Genomic DNA, 23,562 nt, shown 5'->3' on the forward strand with positions numbered 1-23,562 from the left:
AGACCTACCTGATGTGTATTTTCTATGTGTAAGAAAAGGATATAGTGCCATGTCTTAAGATATCTAATTTTGGTCTTTTATTATCCAGAAGGTCTATAAGCATAATTGGGATGTAACATTCTTTGTTGTAACCCTCTAAAAGAGGTGAAAAAGAAGAAGTCACAACTATCCATTAACTGTAGATAATTGTTAGTATGAGGTGCTTTTAGACTGGCCTCTGACATTTATAAGATGATTTGCAACTGTCCTCTGATGATGACATGATCTGTGTAGGTTTCTACAAAATGTAGCCTAATAAAGAGGAAAAGCACTATAAATGATCACAGTCTTTAAGGTTAATTGATACATAGTCCATGCTGGAAACTGCCAAGTGCTACAGCTCGGCGGTTGTTGATGCTTTGTAGTATATGTTCATGTGCTTTTTCTAATTCCCAACACATTTCACATATTTAGTGCATAGGAGAAGCAGTCCAATCTACTCCCTTATAAAAATCACATTGTTTTTTCATCTGCTTAGCACTCCCCATCGCTGAGTCCACTTCCTGCTTTGAAACCAAATTCTTAATTGTTTGTTCCTGTCTGGATCAGACTGTAAAGCCTTCAGGGATGGGAGTTTGCCTGGCTAAGTATTGGTAAACCTCCATCCCCTCCAGCTTAGATTATGCAGGCTTTAAGTAACCACCTCTAGATGGCAAAAATTGGCTCAGAAACATAGCCGCATGCCTTGTAAGCCCAAAAGCAAAACCTTGTTCTTCTGCTTAACAAACTTCTCTGGTGCTCTGCGTGTTTCACAATAGCATACAAAGCCTCTAAGTTTTCAGTGGGGTTTTATCTACACTGCCTCATTTGCTATGACTTTCTGCTGAGATGGTGCAACTAGCAATCGTTGCAAGTATTGCAGCTTATGGTCCTACATACAGCTCTCAACTAGGTGTATGGGTGCTGCCCTGCTGAGATCCCAGCATGTTACACCAATGCCCTATGTAGTCTGTGAACCTGGCATGTTCTGCCTTAGGTGAGTCAAGACATATATTTTTCTTTCCTTATTTGCCAGTAATTTGTGTCGCTTCAAAGCAGAAATGAAACCATCAAAACCCTTTAGAAAGCTGCTGCTGCATATTGACCAAGAGCAAATTACCACAGACAAGCTGCTTGCTGCAGCCATCAGGCAGCAACATTTGTAATGCACCGACAGTAAAAGCAGATCAGAATAAATGATGCAGAAGAGATGGAGTCTTGGTTCTGGCTGTCTAAAGCCAACAGGATCTCATGGTTGCAGTGCATTGTGAACCAGGTAAACCAGTGGGAATTGTCATCCAAAGTTTGTCCAGCAAATTTTGTAGAACGTTGATGATGCCAGTGTGCTTTCCTATTAAAAGAAAGGAATCTGTGACAGGTGCCTGTCTTGATCACACTGTTTCTAATACTGCACATCAGCATATCCCCTCCCATTGAAATCAGAAAGCATTTGACGTGCATATTCCTGGGACAGCCTAACCTGTTATTTTGAGGCTTACTCCGTTATAGCCTTAAGGAAGACATCGTTAGAGGTGATCAGCCTATCTGTGTGCTACACCTCTCTGTCTTCGTGCATATGAATATTGTTCCTTCCCTAAAGCAAACTGGGTAGAAGTATAACAATTTCTCGTTTGGGAGACTCACCAGAAAGGTCTGAATGCACCACAGTTGCCTTTTAAGGAACCCCCCGGCAAATACAGCTTATGTTATGCCAGCAGGAGTCAGGCTGAATCTGGTCTCTAGCATGTAGAGTATAAGGTAAGGATTGGAAAGGAGAAAAACCTGCTTCTTCAAGGCAAAGTGCTATCTTCTAGATCTGCATTCCTGGGCTACCTGCCCTGTGTTGAATGATATCGAACTGTCCAGTTCAGGTCATGGTTTGCTCTAAGCTTTTACTGGGAGGTAAAATCTTATTTGTGACATACCTTATACACAACTTAGTGTCTGTGGTTTTAAAACACTGCAGGCTCTCTCTAGTCTTGCACATCTTCATAGCCACCATTTTGAACTTGCTGCTTCCAACTGCCATCATAGTTTCATGGCTTTGCTAGTTTTCTTTCATATTTCTGAGATCACTGAGAATAATTGTATTGGGTCAGATAAAAAGTTTGCTTCACTTGATACCCTACCTGACTGACTAGTAGGAAGCAAGCATACGATGATGCTTCCCTGTGGATATTCTTCCTCCTTCAAGCTGTCTGAAGTGTACAGCCTTCCCATGATAATGCTTCTGCCTGCCTCTCTGTGTTTTGGCCTTTGTTTTTTCGTCAGTGAACTTGTCTAATTTTTAATCCTCTTGTGACAATGAGCTCCTCAATCTGAGCATGTAGCGAACAGCACCTTTCTTTTTCTCTAATTTAAAGGATGCATTTCATAGCAGGTACTTCTTGTGGTGTCCGCTATGAGTATGAGCCATTTCTGTCACTTCCCGGTGTGTATCTGTTGATCTTGCCTCCAAAGATGGGAGGAAGACCTTGTTGCTTGATGCTGTTTGCTCGTTTCTCTCACTCCTTTTAAGGTTGTTTCACTCTGCTGGTCAGGTTAAAGCCCTGATTAAAAAAGATATTTGATTTTTTGATATTGTATGGTATGTATAATTTGCAAGACACAAGTGTTGTGCCTCACGGCAAAATATCTTTGCTAAACTCTGCTATAATTGCATGTTCTTGTTGCCAAATGACCTGGCAGTTTGTATTTTTTGATAATGCACTTCCCTCTGTGTGGGAATGCTGCTGATTTCTCTGGCATTACCAGGTGAGCGGGACTCCGAGTGCGTTGTGTAAGTATTCAGAGACACGCTTTCCCTCGTGGGATGCAGAGTCGGTCTGGGTGGCTGAATGTTTTGTTCTGACAAAGCCAGAAGGAAAGACATTTTGGACAGGGCAGGTATTTGTGTTGCAGAATGGTGGTGTTTGGCTTTCTGTGCCAGCAGGGATGAGCTTGTCTTTTTGGCTCACTCTCAGTTAGTATTGCCCTACCCCTTCCTACACCCTGTCCCCTGACGGTCCTTTCCAAGGGAGCCAGGAGCTAGTTACCTGCAGAGGCTCTGATTCAAGCAAGCATGTGAGCACACGCTTGAATCCCATTGATGTCAGTGAGACTTCAGCATGTTATTAAACATACGCTTCAGGGGTTTGCTGAAGTGTGGCTTAGATGCAGACGCTGTCTGCCAGATGTGCTCTCGGAAGACTTGGAAGTCTCCCTGGTGTTGTCACATTTACAAGCTAATATCAGCAGGAAGCCTACTGGACACGTGTCATACGTCCTTCTGTATCCAGAGGGAAGGCACTTCAGGGGGAAGTGATGTGAAATACCCCACTGCTGTGTAAAGGCGGCCAGATCCTTGCTAGAAATGGACAGCCTTGCTGAAAGGAGGATTTGCAGGGGCATAAATAAATCCTGCACCTTCACAATTTTTCTTGCTGACCTTATGATGTGCAGAATATGTGTGACCTTTGTTGCTATTTGAACACTCGCTTGTTTTGTGAAAAAGTACAACCATATTTTAACCCCTTGTGCTATTGGTTAATAGGCTTTAAAAAAAGGTTATGTCTCATGCACTTGCCTCATACCTGCAACTTAATGTGCATGGTAAACTTTATGCAAACAGGATGTGGAGCTGAAATGCAGATAGAATGACTCATTGAATTTTTTATCTACTGCTGTACTGTTTGGAGTCTACAGTTCTGTATTTGAGATCAGAGTCTGTCCGTAGGTCCATACTGAAATATTGATGCTTTCTTATCAAGTAGGATACCAAGAAGATTTAAGGTTCTAAAAAAATACGATTTTTTTTAGTGAGTTGTGATATAAGTGCAAGCTTTTCTTTTTGAGGGCATCTGAAAACATTTGCTAACAGTATCTGGAGTTGTTGCAAAGCAAAATACCAAGTGGCCTGTGTCCAAATAGTTATAGTTGGAGTTTTTTAGCTAGTGACTTGCTTGTGAATGTTGTTAAATTGGTTACAAGATATATGGGTTCTCTGTAAGTCCACTGCATTGTTTGTGGAAAGCTTGATGGTAGCAGTGTTTCAGCACTGGGAAAGCAGACGTCAAAAACTGCAGTGCCAAGAAGTGAATTCCTTTAAAAGAGACCTCCTGGGAGCTCCTGACTTCATCCACTCCAGCAATTCAATGCCGTGGTACCAAAGCGTGGCATTAGGTTTCCCTTAAGTACTCGGGTGTTTCTCTCCTTTCCCAACAAAATCACATAGTGCTTGCTTCTGCGCTAGCACTGGCTTACATGGAAAAATAGTAACTTTCATGCTTTTCATGTGTGAAATTGAAGAGGAATTAGCAAGGAAATAGCTGGAAGAGGGAAAACTTGCTGGAAGTGGGAAAACAAGCATTTTGTTATGCTTGGTTACTCATTCACAGATCTTTCAGGATGAAATTTTTTGAATATTGACCACATTGTGGATTGCTATTCTTTTTGGAATATGTTTTAATATTATAATTAAATGCCGAGAAAGGTCTGAAGTAGATAGAGTGGTTTGACAGCTTTTCTTCTGTAAATAGGACACTGATACAGAAGCAGTCACAGTCTCAGGTCTGCTGTACCTTGCCTGCATGCAATATTTGTAGTATGTGAAGTATCTGAGATCATATTCAATGTTGGGTTTGCTTTAGAGGATGCCAGGAGCCAAATGGATGAGTTTTGTTATTTTCTGGCTGAACAAGTGGACGATTCCTGTCTCAGCTCCAGCTGCCAGCGTGAGTGGAAGATTAACGATAGCGGTGGCTGTGATGCTAAGACTGTGAGTGAAGCAGGCTTTGTAGATGATGATGATCTCTTTTGGCCAGTATTCGTTGCTGCTATCTTAAAAATCAATTAAACCTTTCTGGACAATGTTTTGTAGTCCAGGCAGGAACACATTCTTGTCTTAGTAAAGAATGAGACTTAACTTTCAGATACTTCTGGTTCATGCATTATCCACAGTAGTTACTTAAAAATAACAAAAGCTCACCTTCTTTTGAGGCTTTGATAGAGGTACATCTGTCCATGGGTTGCCTTAGACAAACAGAAATCCCTGAGTTTGATACCATGACAGTGTGTGGAAGATGGGAATGAGGAGAATCCAGCCACTATGGCTTCAGTGTGAGTGATGGGAGACCTGTGGTTTGATTTACGTGCTTTTTTGCAGATTGCCAGGGACAGATTTCCTAGTGCTGGTTTCGAAGTATAGACCTCAGACAACCCCAGGTAGTTCAGTTTAGGATCAGTTAGAGAACTGGTGCTAGGTGTCTGAGCTTCCTGCACAATCAGGAAAGGGAGAGTGCCTTGAAAGCTGTATTAATGCTCCTGGGCTCAGAGTTAGGGTCTGCCTGGGGCTGGCTGGGAGATCCTAAGCACGAGGATTTGTGAAAGCTGCTTTCTTCTTAGAGTTGAGGTGTTGGATATAAGTCTGCCCACTGAGGCATCTCTGTCCACTCAGGATTTACCCTCCCTTAAAAGTAAGCCCTGCAAAGAGGGGAATGAGAAAAGATGAGCAAAAACATCATCCATCTTTTGTACTGAAACAAGAACAGGGGGAGCAAAGTGTGTGATTCATGGCCAGGAAGAGTGCAACCAAGGGGAAGCTTCATTTTGTTGCCTGGCAATTAGCACAGACACTTGAGAAAAGGAAAACCTGCCTTCCTATCCTGGTTGTTTTATCCAATTACAGCAGAATGTAAAATGAATAAACTCTCATGGGAGGAGAGACCAGAATCAGGTCTTTCCTCTTTCAGTTAGCTGTCCTATATGCTGGGGAAGAGTGTGAAAGTTGTGAATTTGCCTTCCCTCGGGGTAAGAGTGGGATTGAATTTGAGTTCTCCCTTGTTTTGCATGGCTGCTTTACAGCGTGGGCTAGCTGCAAAAGGTGTGTGCTACCAGTGTTTCCACTTGTTCCTCCCATGTTTTATAGTGATCCCAGTGCTGTCTTAAGGGGTTAGATGTGCAGAGAGCACAGCTGCCTGGTCAGGGACACCCTAAAGCCTGTTTGTGTCTGTGACCTGTGTTTGATCACAGCATAGTTTAGCTGGGAAATGGCAGGACACGTCTGTGTAGGCATGGGTGTCTCAGCTTGGGCACCCAAGCACTCGGCAGGCGAGGTGCATACTAAAAGGTGCAATGGTGTCGTTCATTAAGAGTGTTTAAGGAGATTAATTTTGTATTAAGTTTAAGCTGATGGGTTTAGGTGCTTTGGCAGTGGCTGGAGAGATGTCATCCTCTCGCTTCTCCTAGGATGGGAGTCCCTAACTATCTTGGGTGACAGATGACTCTTTCAAACTAGCCACAACTTTGACACAGTTACGTTAGGCAGGATGGACTTCTTTCCATGGGCTGGAACAAAGATGTCACTGGAGGCAAAGGATGTGAATTCTCAGAGTCAGTCACCTCTTGATAGACTCTCCTGTGGATCTGTTAACAAACATCACCAAGCATTTCCTGGCAGTCATTCCTAGTACACGCCGGTGGTGTTGGCTGTGAAGTGTGACCTCATTAATGTAAGGTTTTGCTCTGCTTTCATTCCAGGTCGTCAGAGCTGCTGAAGAAGCTGCTTCCACCCTGGCGAGTTCCATCCACCCCGAGCAATGCATCAAGGTGCTTTGCCCCATCATTCAGACTGCAGATTATCCAATTAATTTAGCTGCCATCAAGATGCAGACGAAAGTCATCGAGAGGATTTCCAAGGAATCCTTGCATCAACTACTTCCCGATATCATTCCTGGGTTGTTACAGGTACAGAATCTCATGTTAGAAATGCTTCTGAGCACAAACCACCAGTGAGTAATTTGTGAGGTCTGTAGCCTAAGAGAGATTGATGGACCCTCTGGGACCAGATTTTGGTAAATTAAAGTTTTAATCCCTCTAGGTTTTTATATTTGAGCTTTTGATGTTTTTAATGTCAAGGAAAAGAAAACTCTGTTATGTGTACGTTCCACAATTTGATGCCTTGGCCTGACTCCTAAATAAGCCGGTAGCAGCCATGAAATAAATTTGAGCGTAAGAGTTAGCCGCATCTTGCGCTGTCTCTCAGTACATCCCAAGCAATACATCTTGTAGTCTCCTTTAATTCTGCTGAGCTGTTCTGTGCTTTGATTGTACTTTGCACTTGAATTTGAATCCCAGCAGACAGGCTGGTCCGTTTCTCTTTCCTCTCTGAAATCAGGACCAAACTACTGGCTGACTTCATTCAGCCTCTTTCATAAGCCTCTCAGGCTGGGTGGGGAGCTGTGTTTTTGCCAGTGCTAAGGTTCGGTCTTAAAATGTGAATTTAGCTTTCAGCACTGGCTGTAGCGGTGTTGTCTTCTGTTCCCTGCACAAGCAGCTGGCAGTGCCAGCAATTGGGATGAGGCTGCAAGCAAGAATGAAGTAAGGGGAGGTAGCAGTGAGGGAGGAGGGAGGATGTGTGTGTGTTTACTGGGGAGGGATTGCAACAGGAACAGATCAGTCTGTGTGAAAGGGGAGATGTTTGGGTGGGTAAGACTTCAGTGGAGAACTGGGATAAAGAAGCCTCCTCATTGTGAGCATAAAAAGTTGGAAGGACGAGAGCAAAGTCAGAAATTCCGCTTGTGCATCCTAGCATTTGTGCCAACTTTGTAGTGTCAGCTCTTGCAATTCTTTTCTTAAATCTCAACTTCTGGGAATCAGGCAATTCTGTATTGATCTAAACTTTTGTTGTAAAAAGTTTTTAGCCATAATTGTTGGAGACAACAATCTGAACAGTGGAGTTTCAATGCACTGGAAAAGTTTGGGAACAGCATGCCTTTAAAAAGGCAGTTATATTTGTTTTATTAAATTGCTTCCATGTCTTAAAACGGATCTTGTTTTGGAGCCTAGTTTGCTGTTTTTCATCTTGGAGCTGCCAGTGATATTTCCTCACCTTAGAAACTATAGTGATCAAAGGAATCTACTCCTCATGTTTGGGAAATATTTGGGGATCCTTCTGGCTGAAGGACTGTGTGGAGGGCATCACCTGTGTGCTTGTTTACCGTGCTGAGGGTATCGGCAGAGTGGTGAAGAGGTGAGGAGCGTTGGACAGCAGCACTGTGAGCACAAGCATGTAGCTCAGCAGCCTGGAGCAGGATCCCCATGAGCAGATGGGGATCTCCATGCAAGAGCAGGGCTTGGCTGGGGAAAGCCATCATTCTTGCAGTGGTCCCAATGCAGAGCCCTGGCTCTCTCAGAGCCAGGGGGATAGAGCTGGACTGTGAGGCACTCCCATGCACTGCATCTCGATACCCTCAGGCTGGAGAGAGCTTTGAGCCCATGTCATCTCCTGAATGAATGCGCTAACCATTGGGCTGTGTTATTAAATGCCGGGAGAAGAAGCAGCTGCTGCCTTGCAAGTCGGCAGATGGAGAGGTGGGGTGACGGTCCTGCTGGTGCACGCGGGACAGGCTCTACCAGCCCAGTGCCCACCGGGGCACAGCCCTCTCAGGCCTCGACACCGCACGGATCCGCCTGCCTGCACAGGAACAATTTGGGATGTGCACATAAGCAAATTGCCAGGCCCATAGGGAAACTTGAGGTCAAGCAGAGGCATCCGCAAAGTTCAGAAGCCTTTGGATTGGGACCCACAGAGAGCGCCCTGTGTCCCAGCTGTCCTAGCAGTGGGCTGTGTCTCCATGGGTGTTCCTCTGCTGTGGGCCTGGGCTCAGCCTTTTTCCACCTCAGTCCCCAATAGCTTGATGTTTCTCTGAGCTCACCTAGGTCTCTTGGTTTTCTAGTTCAGTGCTCTTGGGATTGCAGACTGTCATTTCAGACTGTATTTTGGCCCTGCAGCTAGAACATCAGCCCTGCTAGCGGGCAGCCCCGGCCATCCGCATCCCTCCTCTCGGCTTTCCCGGCAGAGGTCACCCTGCATCCGGAGGAGCCAGCGTCCCGCAGGCTGCATGATGTCTGCGTTTCTCATGGGATGGCTGCTTAGTGATGAATCCCTGCCTGAGTACGGGACTTAAGTCACCAGCTTCTGAGCAACCTGGTGGCTAGCTTCAGCTCTCCTGAAGCTGCCAGAGGTCCGGCACACCTACAGGAGTCTTTCAGTGTGTTCTTTTCTGTGGTATCTCCTACCTGATAAGTAATGAAAAAGCTCCAGGTTACAGAGGCAGTTCAGCCTGTAGCACAGTGTTTAAGACTTTCTGAAGGCAAACTGGGAGCACAAGGGCACTCCTCCAAGAAGTCCTGACCGTCCAGGATAGCATATGGTCATCTGAACTGGATGCAGGAATGTGTATATTTGAGTTCTAAGCTCATGCTGGGAAACTATTTATAGCTTAATGCTATAAATAGCAAGATATTAATAACTTATAATAGTAATAACTAATATTATAAGGAACAAATAGGATGTACTTGGGTGATTGTATTATCTTGCTGTTTGAGTATTCAGGTTGCAAACTGTTACATTAAGCAGGGCCTTTCTATTCATCTGTGTGGTCAGCCACATTTGTAAAATGTTCATCAGCTCTTTAGTATATTGCTCTGGAAGGATGTTAGTGAGTGCTGTTTGACTTATGACCTTTTTTTTTCTTGTTTCCCAGGGTTATGATAATACAGAGAGCAGCGTCCGTAAAGCTAGCGTATTTTGCCTAGTGGCAATTTATTCAGTAATTGGAGAAGAACTGAAACCTCATCTTGCACAACTCACGGGAAGCAAGGTACAAGAGTAATGCATCTCCAGTGTTTTCATACTAACCCACTGAATGGCTTGCACTACCAGCAGCAAGACCAGTGGCTTTGTGGTAGCTCTGGGTCAAGTTCCCTGCACTGTGTTAAATCCTATCTCACCTTGCCGACACCACTAGAACAACACAGCACTTGCTCAGCAGTGTGAGCATTTGCAATCCCACTAAGCAAGTTTTGATGGTATTCAGGGATCGGTTTCATGACGCATTTGATCCCGTAACTGCAAGCTGCCACCAAGCGGGTCCTTCCCACTACAGCCACATTTACCTTGCCCCTTCGGCGTTGCATCCAGGGGTGACTGTGCAGTGAGTTGGATCAGCTAGCTGCTCTGGCTGAAAACCAGATCTGCAGTACAAATTAATTAGCTTTCAGTCCGGTCTGTGGCTGTACAGGTAATCTAGTGTAAAGAGTGGTAGGAACACATGGCTGGGATGGGTGGGAGAGCAGGTCCTCTCAGCAGCAGGTTGTGATTAGGGCGGGCGGAAACGCAGGTAAAGCTTCACTCTTAATAACATGGCATATGTGTCCCTTCCCTCCTGGGACACCAGCAAGCTCAAGTGACCCTTCAAAGGACTTTGTGCCCTGGAGTCAGGTTAGCAGCAAAACTCAAATTCTGACCTGATGCTGCGAGTGAAACCAAGTCCTAATTCACCTCTGTCCTTCAGACAAAAGCTGGCATTTTGTGTTGAGGCAGGTGGCGGTTGATTGCTTTTCAGAGCTGCTTAGGAAGCTGTCACAAGATTTATTCTCCTGTTTGAAGTCATCATACCCAAGATTTCTCTGCAATTTTAAGATGAATTCTGCATTTTTTTCTGAAATAGTTCTCTGCATGTGAATAGCTGCTTAGTTCAGAGGGTTTCATTCTGTTATTTTGAAGCAATAATTTCATTCATGGGTAGGAAGTGTGGTATAGTCCAAAACAACCTGAGACTGAGGACACTTGGATTTTATTTCTGAATTGAGTTCTCTTGTCCTTAAACAAGTTACTTGTGCCTCCAAATTGCTCTGGAAAGACACAGCTATGGGTGCTGCGGTTTACCTCATTATATTTGGGCAGTTAGGAAATCCCCCTATAAAATATTGTAGAGACTTTATTATCCCAGTATCCTAGGTGCCACGGACTTAACCACCACCACATAACTATAAACATGTGAGTAATTCTGGGTTTACGCAGACTGCCTGCATGTTTAAAGTTAAACATGTGCATGAGTCATTGCAGGATCTGGAGCTAAGGTGGTAAGGCAGAAAAACAAAACGAACCCATGCAAAGGAAGTATATAGTCATAACAGCTGCAGTTTCACTAGATGTACCAAGTTAGTGAAGATATTTAAATGTCATTGAAAATGAACATTTTATAAGGCACAGAGAGTTCTGGGTGTTTCCTGGCTCTCTGGTCGCCGGTGTGCATGCAGCCCCACTGACCTGCATGGGAATCCTGCTTGCCCAGAGCAGGCAGCAGGATTGAGGTCTGTGAACTGATGGCTGCTGAAGTGAAATGCAAGAGGTTTTTCTAAATCCCATTAAATCTGTCAGTACTTCAGTGGCACTAGGCATACCCTCCTGCCTCTGTTCTGAAATACATTCAGCTTTGCTTCTGCTTTTCCTCCAGAGAGCCCAGTGTCAGCTCAATCAAATCTGAGTTCACCACAGAATGCGAGTCTTAAGCTTTGCAGTTGACTTTTGTCTGCCTGTTTTTCCTGTCATCTTCTCCTGATGTTTGTTTGTTTCTTTCAGATGAAGCTACTAAACTTGTACATAAAGAGGGCCCAGACCACCAACAGCAACAGCAGTTCCTCTTCAGATGTTTCAACGCACAGTTAATGGAGATATGTGGACATATGTGTAGACTTAGAAGCAATCAGTGGTGCCTCTCAGAGACCTTTCTGCTACTCTTCACTGGCGCGCTCCATCAGCTCAAGGAGGCCATGCAGATATTTATTGCAATCAGTATTTTAGTCCCTTAAAAGCTTTTATGTAGAATCTTACTGGTATTGAATGTAAAGGAAGCAAGGTCTGTGTTGCAGTCTTCATTAAAAGTGAACAACAGAAAGCCATACTGAAACATATTTGTATAGCCTGCTGAAATCTCAGAAATATGTTTAGGTTAGCGTTCCAAAACTGAGTCCAAGAACCTGGACACACATAAAGGTCAAACAAATCTTGTTGGTTTAGTTCATACCCGGTTTTGGTTTCTGTGTGCTAGTTACCTGCTCTCTCCCCACAGCCGTTCTGGCTAGGTTCTCCTCTTCTTACAAGTCTTGTGGTTCTGTTTTGTACTCCCTGTTGCCGCTTGCCTAATGTGCAGGGCTCTCCAGGGGAGATCTTTGCAGATGTGGCTGTGATTCCAGCCTCACATGCTTTAATACTGAGAGATCTCAAGTGAGTAATGAAAAAGTAGGTTCTTTTTAAACATCTGAGTTTTTGTACATAGCTCTTCTGACAGACCTCTGATGGGCTGATTTCTCTGTAACTGCTCTCCAGCCAGCTGTGCTGTGTAAGCCAGCTAGGCTCTTGGTCTTTTCATTGACTGTGTAAATATTTCTCCCCTCCCAACCCATTCGGCTCTTTCAGCTCTTTCATATGCTCAGAAGACTCTCCAGGTTACTTGTTAGGCCCCAAAGAGAACCTGAGACCCAATTCTGGGACTGATGCCTGCGAATGGGACACTGGAGTTAGGTGGATGAGTGTTGGATTAGGCTCTGAGTGTGTCCCTGGGTGGGCAGTGGGACCTGGCAGGGCTGAATCTCATTGCTGCCTTGTGAGGCTGTAGCTGCATTTTTCTTGAAGTCTGTAGCATCAAAGGGCTGATCTGCTGCTCTGAGCTGAACCACTGGTGTTGGGTGGTGAATGGCTTTGTCCCCGCAACTCCTTTGTGCTTTGGGCAAAATGTTCATCCCAGAGGACAGAAAGGGCATCTGAACAGAAAGGCCCCATGGAAGCACCTGCTGAGCCAGCTGGGACAGTGCTGGTTGCCTGCCACAAGCTCCCCTCCCGTGCCTGAAGAGCCTGCAGTGCTGTTAGCAGCCTTCAGAAACCTCCTTCCTCCTGGCCAGCCCCGCGCACAGCCCTGCTGGGTGCTCTGCGTTTTGGAGGGGTGCGGAGGGCCCTCGCTGGGCACTGCTGTCAGCAGGGTGCTCTGCGTGACGGAGCAGCGGGGAGAATCCCTTTGCAGCCTGATGAGACAGACCAAGTCAGAGCCAAACCAGCAGCAAATACTCCATGGCACCACCCTTTCCCAAAGGGAGACCCTTCTGTTTGCAAAGGGTGAGCTCCCCCTGCCTCTCCCTGTAACCAGGGGAAGCAGGAGGATGCTAGTGCTGTGTTTGGCTCTGGGCTGGATCCTGGATGACAGGCGAGCCCCCCGCAAACCTGCAGTGGATCAGAACTGGGGTTTTGCCCCCAGTGCCAGTGGTGCAAGAGGATGGTGGACCTGCAGCTGCAGTGATGGATGTGTGCTCCCTGGCTGCCCTCAGTGCCTCGACTTCTCTCCAGCCCCCTCCATTTCCCCTTTGGGGAGCTGAAGGGACACCTTGGTAGTGTACTGAGAATGTGAGAGTTTCCAGTACCGAAGCAGGGGAGTGCAGTGGGGAGGGTAAAGCCCAGTTGTCCTCCCTTTCCATCAGTTCCTCTCCGTGTGTCTCAGCCCCAGCCCTGAGGAGCTCTGCTGGGAGGTGGTGCTTGGTGCCAGCTCCCCTCCCAACCCCCAGCTCAGGAGGGATTGGGGCTGGTGGGAACTATGCGGGATTGGGCTCCCTACTGATGTGGGAGCAGAGGAAGTGACCTGCTCCTGAGTTCATCAGGATGTGTCCAGGCTTCTACTGCCTGCAGGGCGCTAGTTCCCTCATCTTTCCCAGTGAGTAATGCTGTGGCAGGAGAAATCATGCGATCCTGGTGGGTGGGATTCCCCCAGGGCCGTTCTGCAGGCTCAGAAAAGCCATCCTCTGTAGTGGGAGGATTGGCTGCTCTATGGTTGGTGTCTCCCTTTCTGTGGACCATTTCTTTTCAACATCTTTCAGTATGCTTGTTAGAATATTCTTTTTTAATTTTTTGAATGATTCAAATTATTTTAGTTTAACACAAATTTATTTTCCCTTTTGAGGAAATATTCAGCTGACTTGTTGGCAGCAGTTAGCTGTCTTGTTTGAATTTTTAGTAGTGGGTTTGGGTTTTTGTTGGGGTTTTTTTGGGTTTGGTTTTTTTTTAATTCATCCTCTAACTGCTTAGTATTTATGTCTCTCTTTCTCCCTATCTCAGTTCAGCATCATCTGTTCCAGTTCTGGGGTTCAGAAGGTCAGCCTAGCTGACCAGATGGCGATTAGTCCCTCCCAGCTGTGATGGAGCTTGGTCCATCACCGTTTGCTGTTTGTTTGGTTTTGGGGTTTTTTTTTGAATGGCACACTGTAGCAAATCTCCAGGAATTGAATTCCTTCTCAAATGTTTTTATATATTTTATACAATCCTGTTAGTATGCACTGAGAGTGAACGCACTGTAATGTCCCTGAACTGACCCTGGCGCGTGCGCTGACACTACAGTAGGAGTTAACAGCTCGTCCTTGGAAAGACACGTGCAACCTGCTGCGACTCCAGCGACGAGCCTGTGTTTTCCGGTAATATTGGCACACTTGGGGCTGCAAATGGTAGAACCAGGCCTTACTTTCTGAATCCGATTCAGTTCTGTTTGTCAACAGATGCTCATTAACGTGCTACTTAATTTTGTTATGTGAGTCAGTCGAGGACTGTTCATCCTTTGAGTACTCTAGAAGTATGTTATACCTGTATACAGTAGAGAGCATTCTGCTTAGGTATTTATAAATCATTGCGTATAATGTACATAGTAAGGTTATTTAGTATGTTGAACATGACCTGATTTATATTTTTTTTGTGTTTCCTTTGAAGTACTCAAAGGGCTAGCTCTGAATGTCACCTCTCTGATCTCCAGCGTTCTGACTTCAGCAAGCTGTACAATCATTTTGTTTTCCTTTCAGCAAGCATAAAGGTCTCTCTGGCTACAAATCACAGTGTCCACGCACGCTTGCGGAGAAAGATCTGCATGCCGGCAGTGCCTCACCACACCGGTGAAGCTTGTGTTCACATTCTCCCAGCAGTAGCCACCTACTGCAGCTGCCTTTTTTTTTTTTTCTTGCTGCCCATTATGCAGGGCTTAAATTTTTCGTACCTTTAAAAAAAAAAGAAAAAAAAAAGAAAAAAAAGTGTATTTTCTTTGCCCACCATGCTTTAAAAGTCTGAATGGGAGAAAACTCTCAGCAGACAGCAGCTCCTGGCTGCAAGGTTGCCGAAATCTCAGATGTGGATGTTTTTTCTGCCATTGGCTGCACCAGTGCTCCGTGGGCATGGGCAAATACCGGATCCATCCGCCCCACAGGTCTACGTACTGTAGTTCTCATGTAGTGCAGAAATATCGAGGCATGTGGCTTTCTTAAGGTACACTATGTGTGCTTGCCTGGATTACAATACAATATGAGACTGTCTTTTTTATTGCTTATTACTAGCTTACCAATAACCTGTATAAGTAATGTAACTCGCATCTTTGTCATCAAAACCTTTTCTCCCCACCCCTTTATTTATCAAGCATAATATTACATATTAAGGGACAGAAAAATAGACCTTTGTAGTATACAGCAGGACGTTGCTAACAATGTTTTAAATGGGAAGTAAAAACTGCTCTGAAAAAAGCCAGCCATGAGAAATTACTTTGTTGGCACCGTGTTCATGCGCATGTATTTTTTCTATTTTTTCCGCTTTTGTCATGTTACATCCATATCTGTATTTATATCTTATTTGTTTCACTTTTGAGTGTATCATGGCAATTGTACAGACGTTTTTTGTTAACATTTACGTGATAGAATTTGCTAAAAAAAAAAAATTAAAATAAAACCTTTTGAGTTTGCCCTAGAATAAGTGGAAGTTTGGTCCCTTTTTGGGGGAGAAATGTTAAAGTAGATTTATTATCCAACACAGCTCCTCAGTCCGGCAGCTTTTTCTTGTAAAGAATTTGCTCTTATTCCTGCCCTGGCTGCTGTGTTTTCATGTATTAGTTAGAGAGTGTGTGGTGGGCTGGCTGTTTCCTACAGGCACCAGTCTGTGAGTGGAAGTGGGGCCAGCGGGCAGCTGATCTTTTGGGTGTTGGTCTTTTGCTGTCAGCTTTTAAAAGCTTTTGGGAAGTCATGATTTTAGGGGATTCTTGCGACGTTCCGAACTGGAGAGCCATATGGTGTTTGAAAGCTGATGGTCTTGTGCAAAGTCACATAACTCAAGGAGCAAGGGCTTTAAAAGATGTCTGTGTTGTGAGGCTCTTAAGAGAATTGCAGAGGTTTTAAAAGACGTGGCAGTACAAATTTGGGTGATGACGTGTTTGAGGAGGTGAAGGGGTACTGGGTCTCTGTGCCTGGTACCAAAACACAAAGAACTTAAATTTGAAGTGGCTGGGGAGCCTGAGCGCTCAGGCGCTTCTGTGTTACCCTGGGGGAAAAAATAGCTCATCACAACTGGAAAACCTGTAGTGAAGCTGTGTTCTACACTAGGGAAACAGATCCCCTTAAGGTATGACTTTTACCTTGACGCTGTTTCTTTAGCATCAAGATAAAAGGTGCTCAAATACCTTGTGGGTGCAAGGGAGTCAGGAGGGCTTGGGAGGTTCAGATTTCCTGTGGGAGACTTTTGGTGTGGATATTTGCAGACAGAGGAGTACATGGAGAGTGTTATGGTGCGTAAGCACCAGCATTCAGGACATGGTGGTTCTGGCCATGCCGGATAAGGCACTGCTAGTTAAACTATCCTCCCTCTCTCCTCCTGCAAAAGGATTATTTTATCTGCCCTTCTTACTCTGCAGCTAGTTACTGAGCTAGACCAAGTTTGACAGGTTTTTTGGGAAGTTTCAGACAAATGATAGTTTTATTTAGCTGCAGACCCTTTGCAGCATCAGCAGCCCTCACTGGTGTCTCCTCTGCCCTGGTGCTCCTGACTGCCAACAAGCACTGCCCGTGCCAGCCCAGAGATGCTCCTGCATCGGGGTTCAGGGGCCCAGCTGGGAGTGAGGAGCAGTGATTGCTTTCCCTGCTGCAGATGGACCATCTCACCCCTATGGTGGCAGGGTCTTTTTTGACTCTGTGTCAGAGCAGTATGAGGGAAGGTTCACCCTTGCCCAGTGACCTTCTTCCCAGAGCATTTCCCACGTGTGTTTTCCCAAGCAGTGCCAGGTACATGTGGTTATAAGAAAGGGAAGAGTGCTCTGTTCATTCTCTATCTCGTCTGTGCCTTGTAAAACTCCAGATGCTGGCCTGAATTAGCCTTACAGCCCTGAGGGGTTTGCAAAAGCTCTGAAGTCTGAGGCATTACAAATGTGGTATTAGACAACCGGAGCTGGGGAGCTGGGTTTCACTGACACGTGCTTAAAACACTCACTCCTTGCAAAACCCTTTGAGGGGGCCGAGGAGAGGGACATCCCGCAGATGCAGAAATAGGTCATTCTGGCAGTTTGTGCAAGACTCATGTAGAGGGCTGTCTGCGTGGCCGGAGGTCTCCTTTCCCTCCAGAGCACCAGGCAACAAGGGTTGGACCAGAGAAGGCTGGACATTCACCTACTCCATCTCCAGAGAGCACCTCTCCGTACCCTGTGACTGGGTTTTGCCAAACGCTCACGCTGTTGCTCAGGTTATAAGGAAGAAGGCCAAGATGGAGGTGCAGCTGCTGGCTCATCACCAACCAGTGCCAGATTGCACAGAGCTCCTCTCGGAGAAGTTGTCTGCTCCCAGCAATGGCTCGTGCCTCCAGGTACTCAATGCCCAGGTCTGACCTTCTGCTGATCTCCTTGGAAAATACACAGGCCTTGGTGCCAAGACTTGCACTTTTGGGGGTGCCAGCACTGGCCGCACCTCTTTGCTGCAGGAACAGCACGGCAGAAGGCAACAGTTTTGCAGGATGCAACCACAGCAAGTGAAAAGCTCGACAGGAGCATCCCAGAGCAGTTACTCCAAATGAAATACAGGAGCTGAAGAAAATAATCCTCTCAGTCTCCTGGCTCCTTCTGGATTTTGGCATGTCCTTTAGGGCTGAGACTGCAGTGCGTTGACAAGGGGGTTTTGTTTATTGAACCACCTCAAAGTATCTGTCCCTTGTAGCTCCTTTGTCACGAAGTCCCCTGTTGTCCTAAACTACAGGATTGCTTCACAGATGGAGAATGAGGAATGGCTGTAATTGCTGGTTTAGAGGGTTTTGCTGGGCTCTCCCCTACCGTGGAGGACCAGAGTTGCTGCCAGCAATTAAAGGTAGTTAGCAGATTACTGGCTAGCATGAAGGGCTTGCTCTAAGCACTTGCAGCCCATTCTCAATTCATTTCTCTGTCCTGGAGGGTCTGAACTGCTGCTGATTTCTTTGCAGCCCAACACTTTGTAATCCCCCTCAAATTATTTTGCGTCACCTTCCCTCCCACCAAGGGAGGTACTGAGAAGCAGCTCAGTGCATATCAGCAGAGTTGCACTCCTGGACCAGGTGCCTTATCTTAATTTGCTCCAGTTAAAGAGTAAGATGTTTTGGCTTAAAACCCCTGAGAAAGTGCAGCTCAGCTGATCAGCGGTAACTTGTTAAATTAAATAATCCCACTGCTTCTGATTGTGCAACCCAATTGCTTGCTTGTGCAACCCTCATTTACCCTCCCCAAGCAAATACTGCACACCCCTCTCTTCCTTTTACCAACCCAACACATTTTTCCTGCTTTGCCTTTTCATACACCCATGAAGTATGGAAAGGGCCCTCCCCGGTGAGTGCGCCCCAGCCCCGACAGGAGCCTGCTGTGGGGAGGCTCAGCACAGAAATGCATGTAATACTGACCTCGGGGAGGAGAGGACAGACCATAAATCTGTGGCAGACCGTTCCCTGCTGGGATGGGGAAAAAAAGTCCTGCAAGGCTTTTGGAAAGCTGCTGGGGCAACAAGGGCATGAAGTCAACGTGAGCATCAGGCAGGGATGGAGGAGGTCTCTTGCCAGCAGACACAGGGTGTGTTTGTTTAGGTCCAGAGAACAACCATCACTTGTTGTGATCCCCAGTCATGGATCCATTCGTGGGTAATATGGGGTTATAGCTAATATGTGCATGTAAAATGGGTCGGAGAAGGTTGTTTCAGTAGCAGGGTCAGTATCTGAGTGCCCGCACTGGCGGGGCAGTGTTCATGTGTGGGTAGGAGGATGATTACACCATTGCAGCTGCTTGTGTTCCCCTGGACCACTGCAGCTGTAGCACAGGAGATGCTTACATGTTTCAGGTTCTCCCTGGGGATCTGACTGCAGCCAAAGGCTCCGGAAATATTGGCCTGTTAAACCCAAGGCCCTTACACAACATTACTCTGCTCTCCATGCTCTTTGTCATAACTTGGCAGGTACTGAAACAGGCCAAGCAAAGCCATTGCTTTCCAAAAAAAAGGTTATTTATATCCAAACTCAAGTGCCAGCTCATTAACCAGGAGCCAGCGAGTGTCCCTGCTGCTTGGCCCAGGGGCCAGTGGAAATGGGTGCTTGTCCCATGGGGCGGGGATGATGCTCATGGGGCTTCGATGGACTGAGGGACCTGTGTGCGAGGCCAGAGGGCTCGGCAGGAAACAGTCACTTGGCCACAATGCAAAGGCAAGAGCTTGCTTGGGAACAGCCGAGCGGGCAGCGGAGGGGAAAGTGAAGGCAGTGTAAACCAGACCAAGCTAATACGGGGCTGGGGGGATTACAGGGTGTTGGAGAAGCTGCTCACAAACACATCGGGGACAAAGCAGCCCTCCAGAGCTGAGGGGTAATGAGTAATTAATAAGGAGAGGGATGAAATTCATAATGACTCAAAAATGGCTGAGATAATGAACTGCTTCTCTTTAAATCCACCTTTAACAAGAAAGCTAAGGGAAAGGATTTAGATCAATTAAGAAGTAAAGAAAAGAAATCTTGTAAAAATAGCTATTGACACAAGCAAGTGAGAGAACAGCTGGAAAGCCTCTCTGCGGCAGAGGCAGCAAATGGCTGAGGCCTATGGCTGAGGGGGTTTGGGAGGGGAAGGTTTGGTTCTTAAATGATGGAGAATTGCAATGAAACCTGCCTGGACCCAGCCTCATGTCTGTGCAGCCGTCCTGGTGTAGGAAGTAGGAGTGATCCCAGAGCAGCCAGCCCCATGGAGCCGCTCAGCCTCTGGAGATGCAGGAGGTGAAATGGAGTGAAAAATACCCCCTGCTGTCTTTGTGCTGGTGCGGCGCAGGAGCTGCATTGCTGGTGACGTGGGACAGCATGTGTGTGTCCAGCACACAGCAGCTTCTGGCTCAGCAGTCTCCAGTATGGGCAGCGGTTGCTCTCCAGGTACCAAACCCCAAGTCTCAGCTAAGCAGTTATGACACCTTTTTTTTACAGAATCACAGAATGGTTTGGGTCAGAAGGAGTGATTACAGATCATCTAGTCCATTCCCCCTGCTGCAGGCAGGGATATCTTTCACTAGTTCAGGTTGCTCAAAGCCCCAACCAACCTGGTCTTGAACACTTCCAGTGATGGGACATCCACAACCCTTCTGGGCAACCTGTTCTGTGCCTGTCCACTCTCATTGTAAAAAATTTCTTTCTTATGCCCAGTGTAATTCTACCCTCTTTCAGTGTTGCAGCCCCTTCTCTCCTCCTGCAGATACACTGAAGTCTAACATAGCGTGGCAGAGCTAAGCACCTCTTTTATTCTGTTTAGAGTGCCCCAAGGGCTAACACTGGGGTTTGGTTTTTTTCATAATGAGGCTCACCCTCCCCAGACATGTCTCTGCTTGCCACCACTTTTGGTGAAATCCAGACCCGGGAAAGCAGGAGGCTGAGCTAAGTGGCAATACCCAATTTCTGTATTTAACGACTGTATGTGAATTTGGCAGGGAGCTGGTGATCTCATCTCACTGTCCTCTTGCTGATGAGCTCTGGGGTGACCATGGCAGGGAGCAGCAGTGGGTAGGGGCCACAGTCTACTTCTGTGGGATGGAGCAGCCCTCTGGGACCATCAGCATCCACTCCTGGGAAATGGGTATGTAATGGCCCTTAAAGCGACAGCCCCTATTACCTTCAACCTTGCCAAAGCTCAGGGGTCACAAAAGAGGATGGAAATATTGGAATTGCCCCTAAAACCTGTTCATTACCTCTCTGTTAGAAGAAATATTTTTGGCCCACTCTGGCTGCCATGCAGCAGGACACCAGGATATTCTCTTCCTTGTCCTGGTGACCCAACTTTTTTACACCTGTAACCCCATCTTCCCCCCATCATCCTTGCTGAGGAATAGCCCCTGTAAGGTCCATCATGCCTGGACCTGCCTCCTGCCCCCTCTGTGGGTGCCCCGGTGCAGGGTCTCTCCCACTTCTGTGCTGAAATGCTCCCTCACAGCACAGACTGGGGCTGGCTCAGCATCTCTGGGCAGGTTGGTGCTCGGGGCTGAAAGGGTTAAATGGATGGCCCTGTCACAGGGGCAATTTCTCACTGCCAGTCTATAAATAGGAGCTGGGTTTCTAATCTGCTTGCTACTCATTTCCACTCCCTGCTAGTTTTTTCCTGCTTTTTCCTGCAAGGAGGTACCTGCAGCTGCGACAGTCTGCAGCCCCGCAGACACTGCTGGGAGAGTCCTGCCCGGTAAGACTCACCCAGCTGTCAGTCCTCCTGAACCCATCCTAGTTGAAAAAAGAAAAAAAGAAAGAAAAACAAAGAGGGGAGAGAAACAAATCCTCCCCTGGCAGGGGCTCCATGACCCTGGTCTGTGCTGTGAGTCCTGAGCTCAGATTTACTCCCTGCCTTGCTCCTCCAGAGCTGTGTCAGAGCCATCCCCTGTTTTGGGACACGTGAAACCCCAGTCCAAGTGCTGCGAGCTGATGTTGAGGACCTGGCTCTGCTTCCTGCGTACAAACTCCCCAGCCGGCGGCTGGAGAGGGAGCAGGGAGTGAGGATTGTGAGCATTTTTGGGCTCCCAGCAAGTGTCCTATCTGCTGGCTCTCCCCATGCCTGCATCCCCTGCCCTATCTCCTCCATCTCTCCAACAGCACTAACAATTCCATCCCTGCTGAGCGACAGTCAGGCCATAAATCCTTGTGAAGGGTGTGAGGACCTGCTGGAAGAAGGCATTAGGGGTTTGCAGAGAAGGGCTGTGAAGAAAGGCCAGCTTCACTCTGGGACGGGGAAGATGTGGGCAGGTTGGAGGGTGGCCAGAGATCAGCGAGGACACGATGACCCCCAGCAAGGTCAACCTAGGTTGGATAACGGGCGACAGAAGGGGCCCAAGGAGATATGAGAGCAACCCTCAAATGTGCAAAAGGTGAATGCGGAGAGGGGGGATAATCTCTTGTCTGTGGATGGGGCAAGAAGTCTTGGGCTTAGCAAGAAAAATTTAGATCAGAAGAACTTAATAGTTGGAGTAACAAAGTTGACTTGTTTCCAGGCCTAATTTTGACAAACTGATGATTTGATCAAGCATGCGAGGGGGAAAGTAACTCTTAAAGAGTGAATGAGCCAGTGGGCAAATCCTTCTGTTGTCTTGACCTGATGCATGTCTGTTCACTTAACCTGAAAACTCAGCTTGGATGAACTCTTCTGTGGATGGCCAAGGAATAGACCTGAGAGTAACTGGCCAAAAAGTGGGGCGGTTCATTGCATTGCTCCCTCTGAGCACGGTGCCCATGCAGCCAGCTCAGGTGCATGTCCCAGGGACCTTTCCCTATGTGCCCGCCTCGAATTCACTGCTGTCAACAGACGCTTTCCAAGGCTGCTGACTCACCGAAATGGAAATGTTCTGCCAAAAACCGTTGAGTTTGATAAAATTGCTAATGGGATCCTGCTGGCTTCCCTGACAGCTTGGCTCCGTGCCCTGCATTTGGAGTAGCTGCTGGGAGGGAGGTTGGTCTTCACAGCAGAAGAAGCGTGATGCTTGGGGCTCCCAGGGCAATGGCTTCTCTGAGGCTCTGGATGGGCTGTGCCAAGCTGGGGCACCCTGGTGGCATCTGCAGCCCCGTGTCCCCCAGCACCTCACCTTGCAGCTGCCCTAGTGCTTGTTGTGCCATGAGTTGTCTTCCAGGGAACATGTCTTGTTTCAGACACTGAAGTAACCTTTTTCCTCAAAATCTTGACCTTTTTTTTTTTAGGAGTGAAAATTCAGCCTCCTGGCCAGCTTCAGCTCTGCCTTGCAGGACTGGCCTGAGCAAAGGACGCTGTGCTGGACACAGTTAAATAGGATATCCTGGAGTGCAGGTCCTCTTGCCCTGGGAAGACAGGGAGCACCTACCCAGAGTGACAGTGGCAGTGATTTAGTCCCTGTCCTGCAACAGGCTGGCTCTTCTGGCCAACAATAAAAAATAAATGGAGGTAGTTATCTGCCTTGTAGAGCTAACACAGGTAAGCAGAAAGCCCCAGTTGCTTTTGCATCCCACTGACCCTGGAGAAACAGCACCAGCCCAGCCTGCACTGTGCTCAGCTGAGCCCTCACAGGTGCCCCAGAGCTGGGGCTGCAGGTTTCGCCACCCTCTTCCTCACTCAGCTGTGCCCTCTCAGCCCTATCATGGGTGCTCCTGGTGAGCCTTTGCTCAGCCCCAGTGAAAAAAACCTAATTAGGCATCTATTTTCTCAGTGCTGCCTACAACATCCCTGTGAAAACATCAAGCCAGGCTCCTGGACTCTTCTGCACGGCACGGTGCCTGGTGCTCTCTAACTAGCTGGACCAGGTGTCTTGTTGCAGCACAGAGGACCCACAAAATCAGTTTCTTCATCTGTGCTTGCCTGAGCTGTTGTACCCTCAGCTCCGTGGTGCAGAGCAGCTTCTCCACGAGGCAACAGCAATGTGGTCCCTGAGGGTCCCAGCCCCCCAGCCCCACCCCAGTGCCTGCCC

At 47.1% G+C, this 23,562-nt stretch overlaps 1 protein-coding gene across 1 annotated transcript in view; it reads left to right on the forward strand.

Annotated features, from left to right (window-relative positions):
- Nucleotides 1–15,607, forward strand: part of CLASP1 (cytoplasmic linker associated protein 1) — a 189,013-nt gene extending 173,406 nt beyond the window's left edge. Inside the window, exons 39-41 of the mRNA XM_074828769.1 lie at nt 6,535–6,741; nt 9,543–9,659; nt 11,423–15,607. Of these exons, the coding sequence (XP_074684870.1) occupies nt 6,535–6,741; nt 9,543–9,659; nt 11,423–11,509 (411 nt within the window). The 3' untranslated portion in view covers nt 11,510–15,607. The remainder of the gene's footprint in view (nt 1–6,534; nt 6,742–9,542; nt 9,660–11,422) is intronic.
- The last annotated feature ends 7,955 nt before the right edge of the window (nt 15,608–23,562 follow it).

Source organism: Strix aluco, chromosome 6, assembly GCF_031877795.1.
Source record: "Strix aluco isolate bStrAlu1 chromosome 6, bStrAlu1.hap1, whole genome shotgun sequence".
Lineage (NCBI taxonomy): Eukaryota > Metazoa > Chordata > Aves > Strigiformes > Strigidae > Strix > Strix aluco.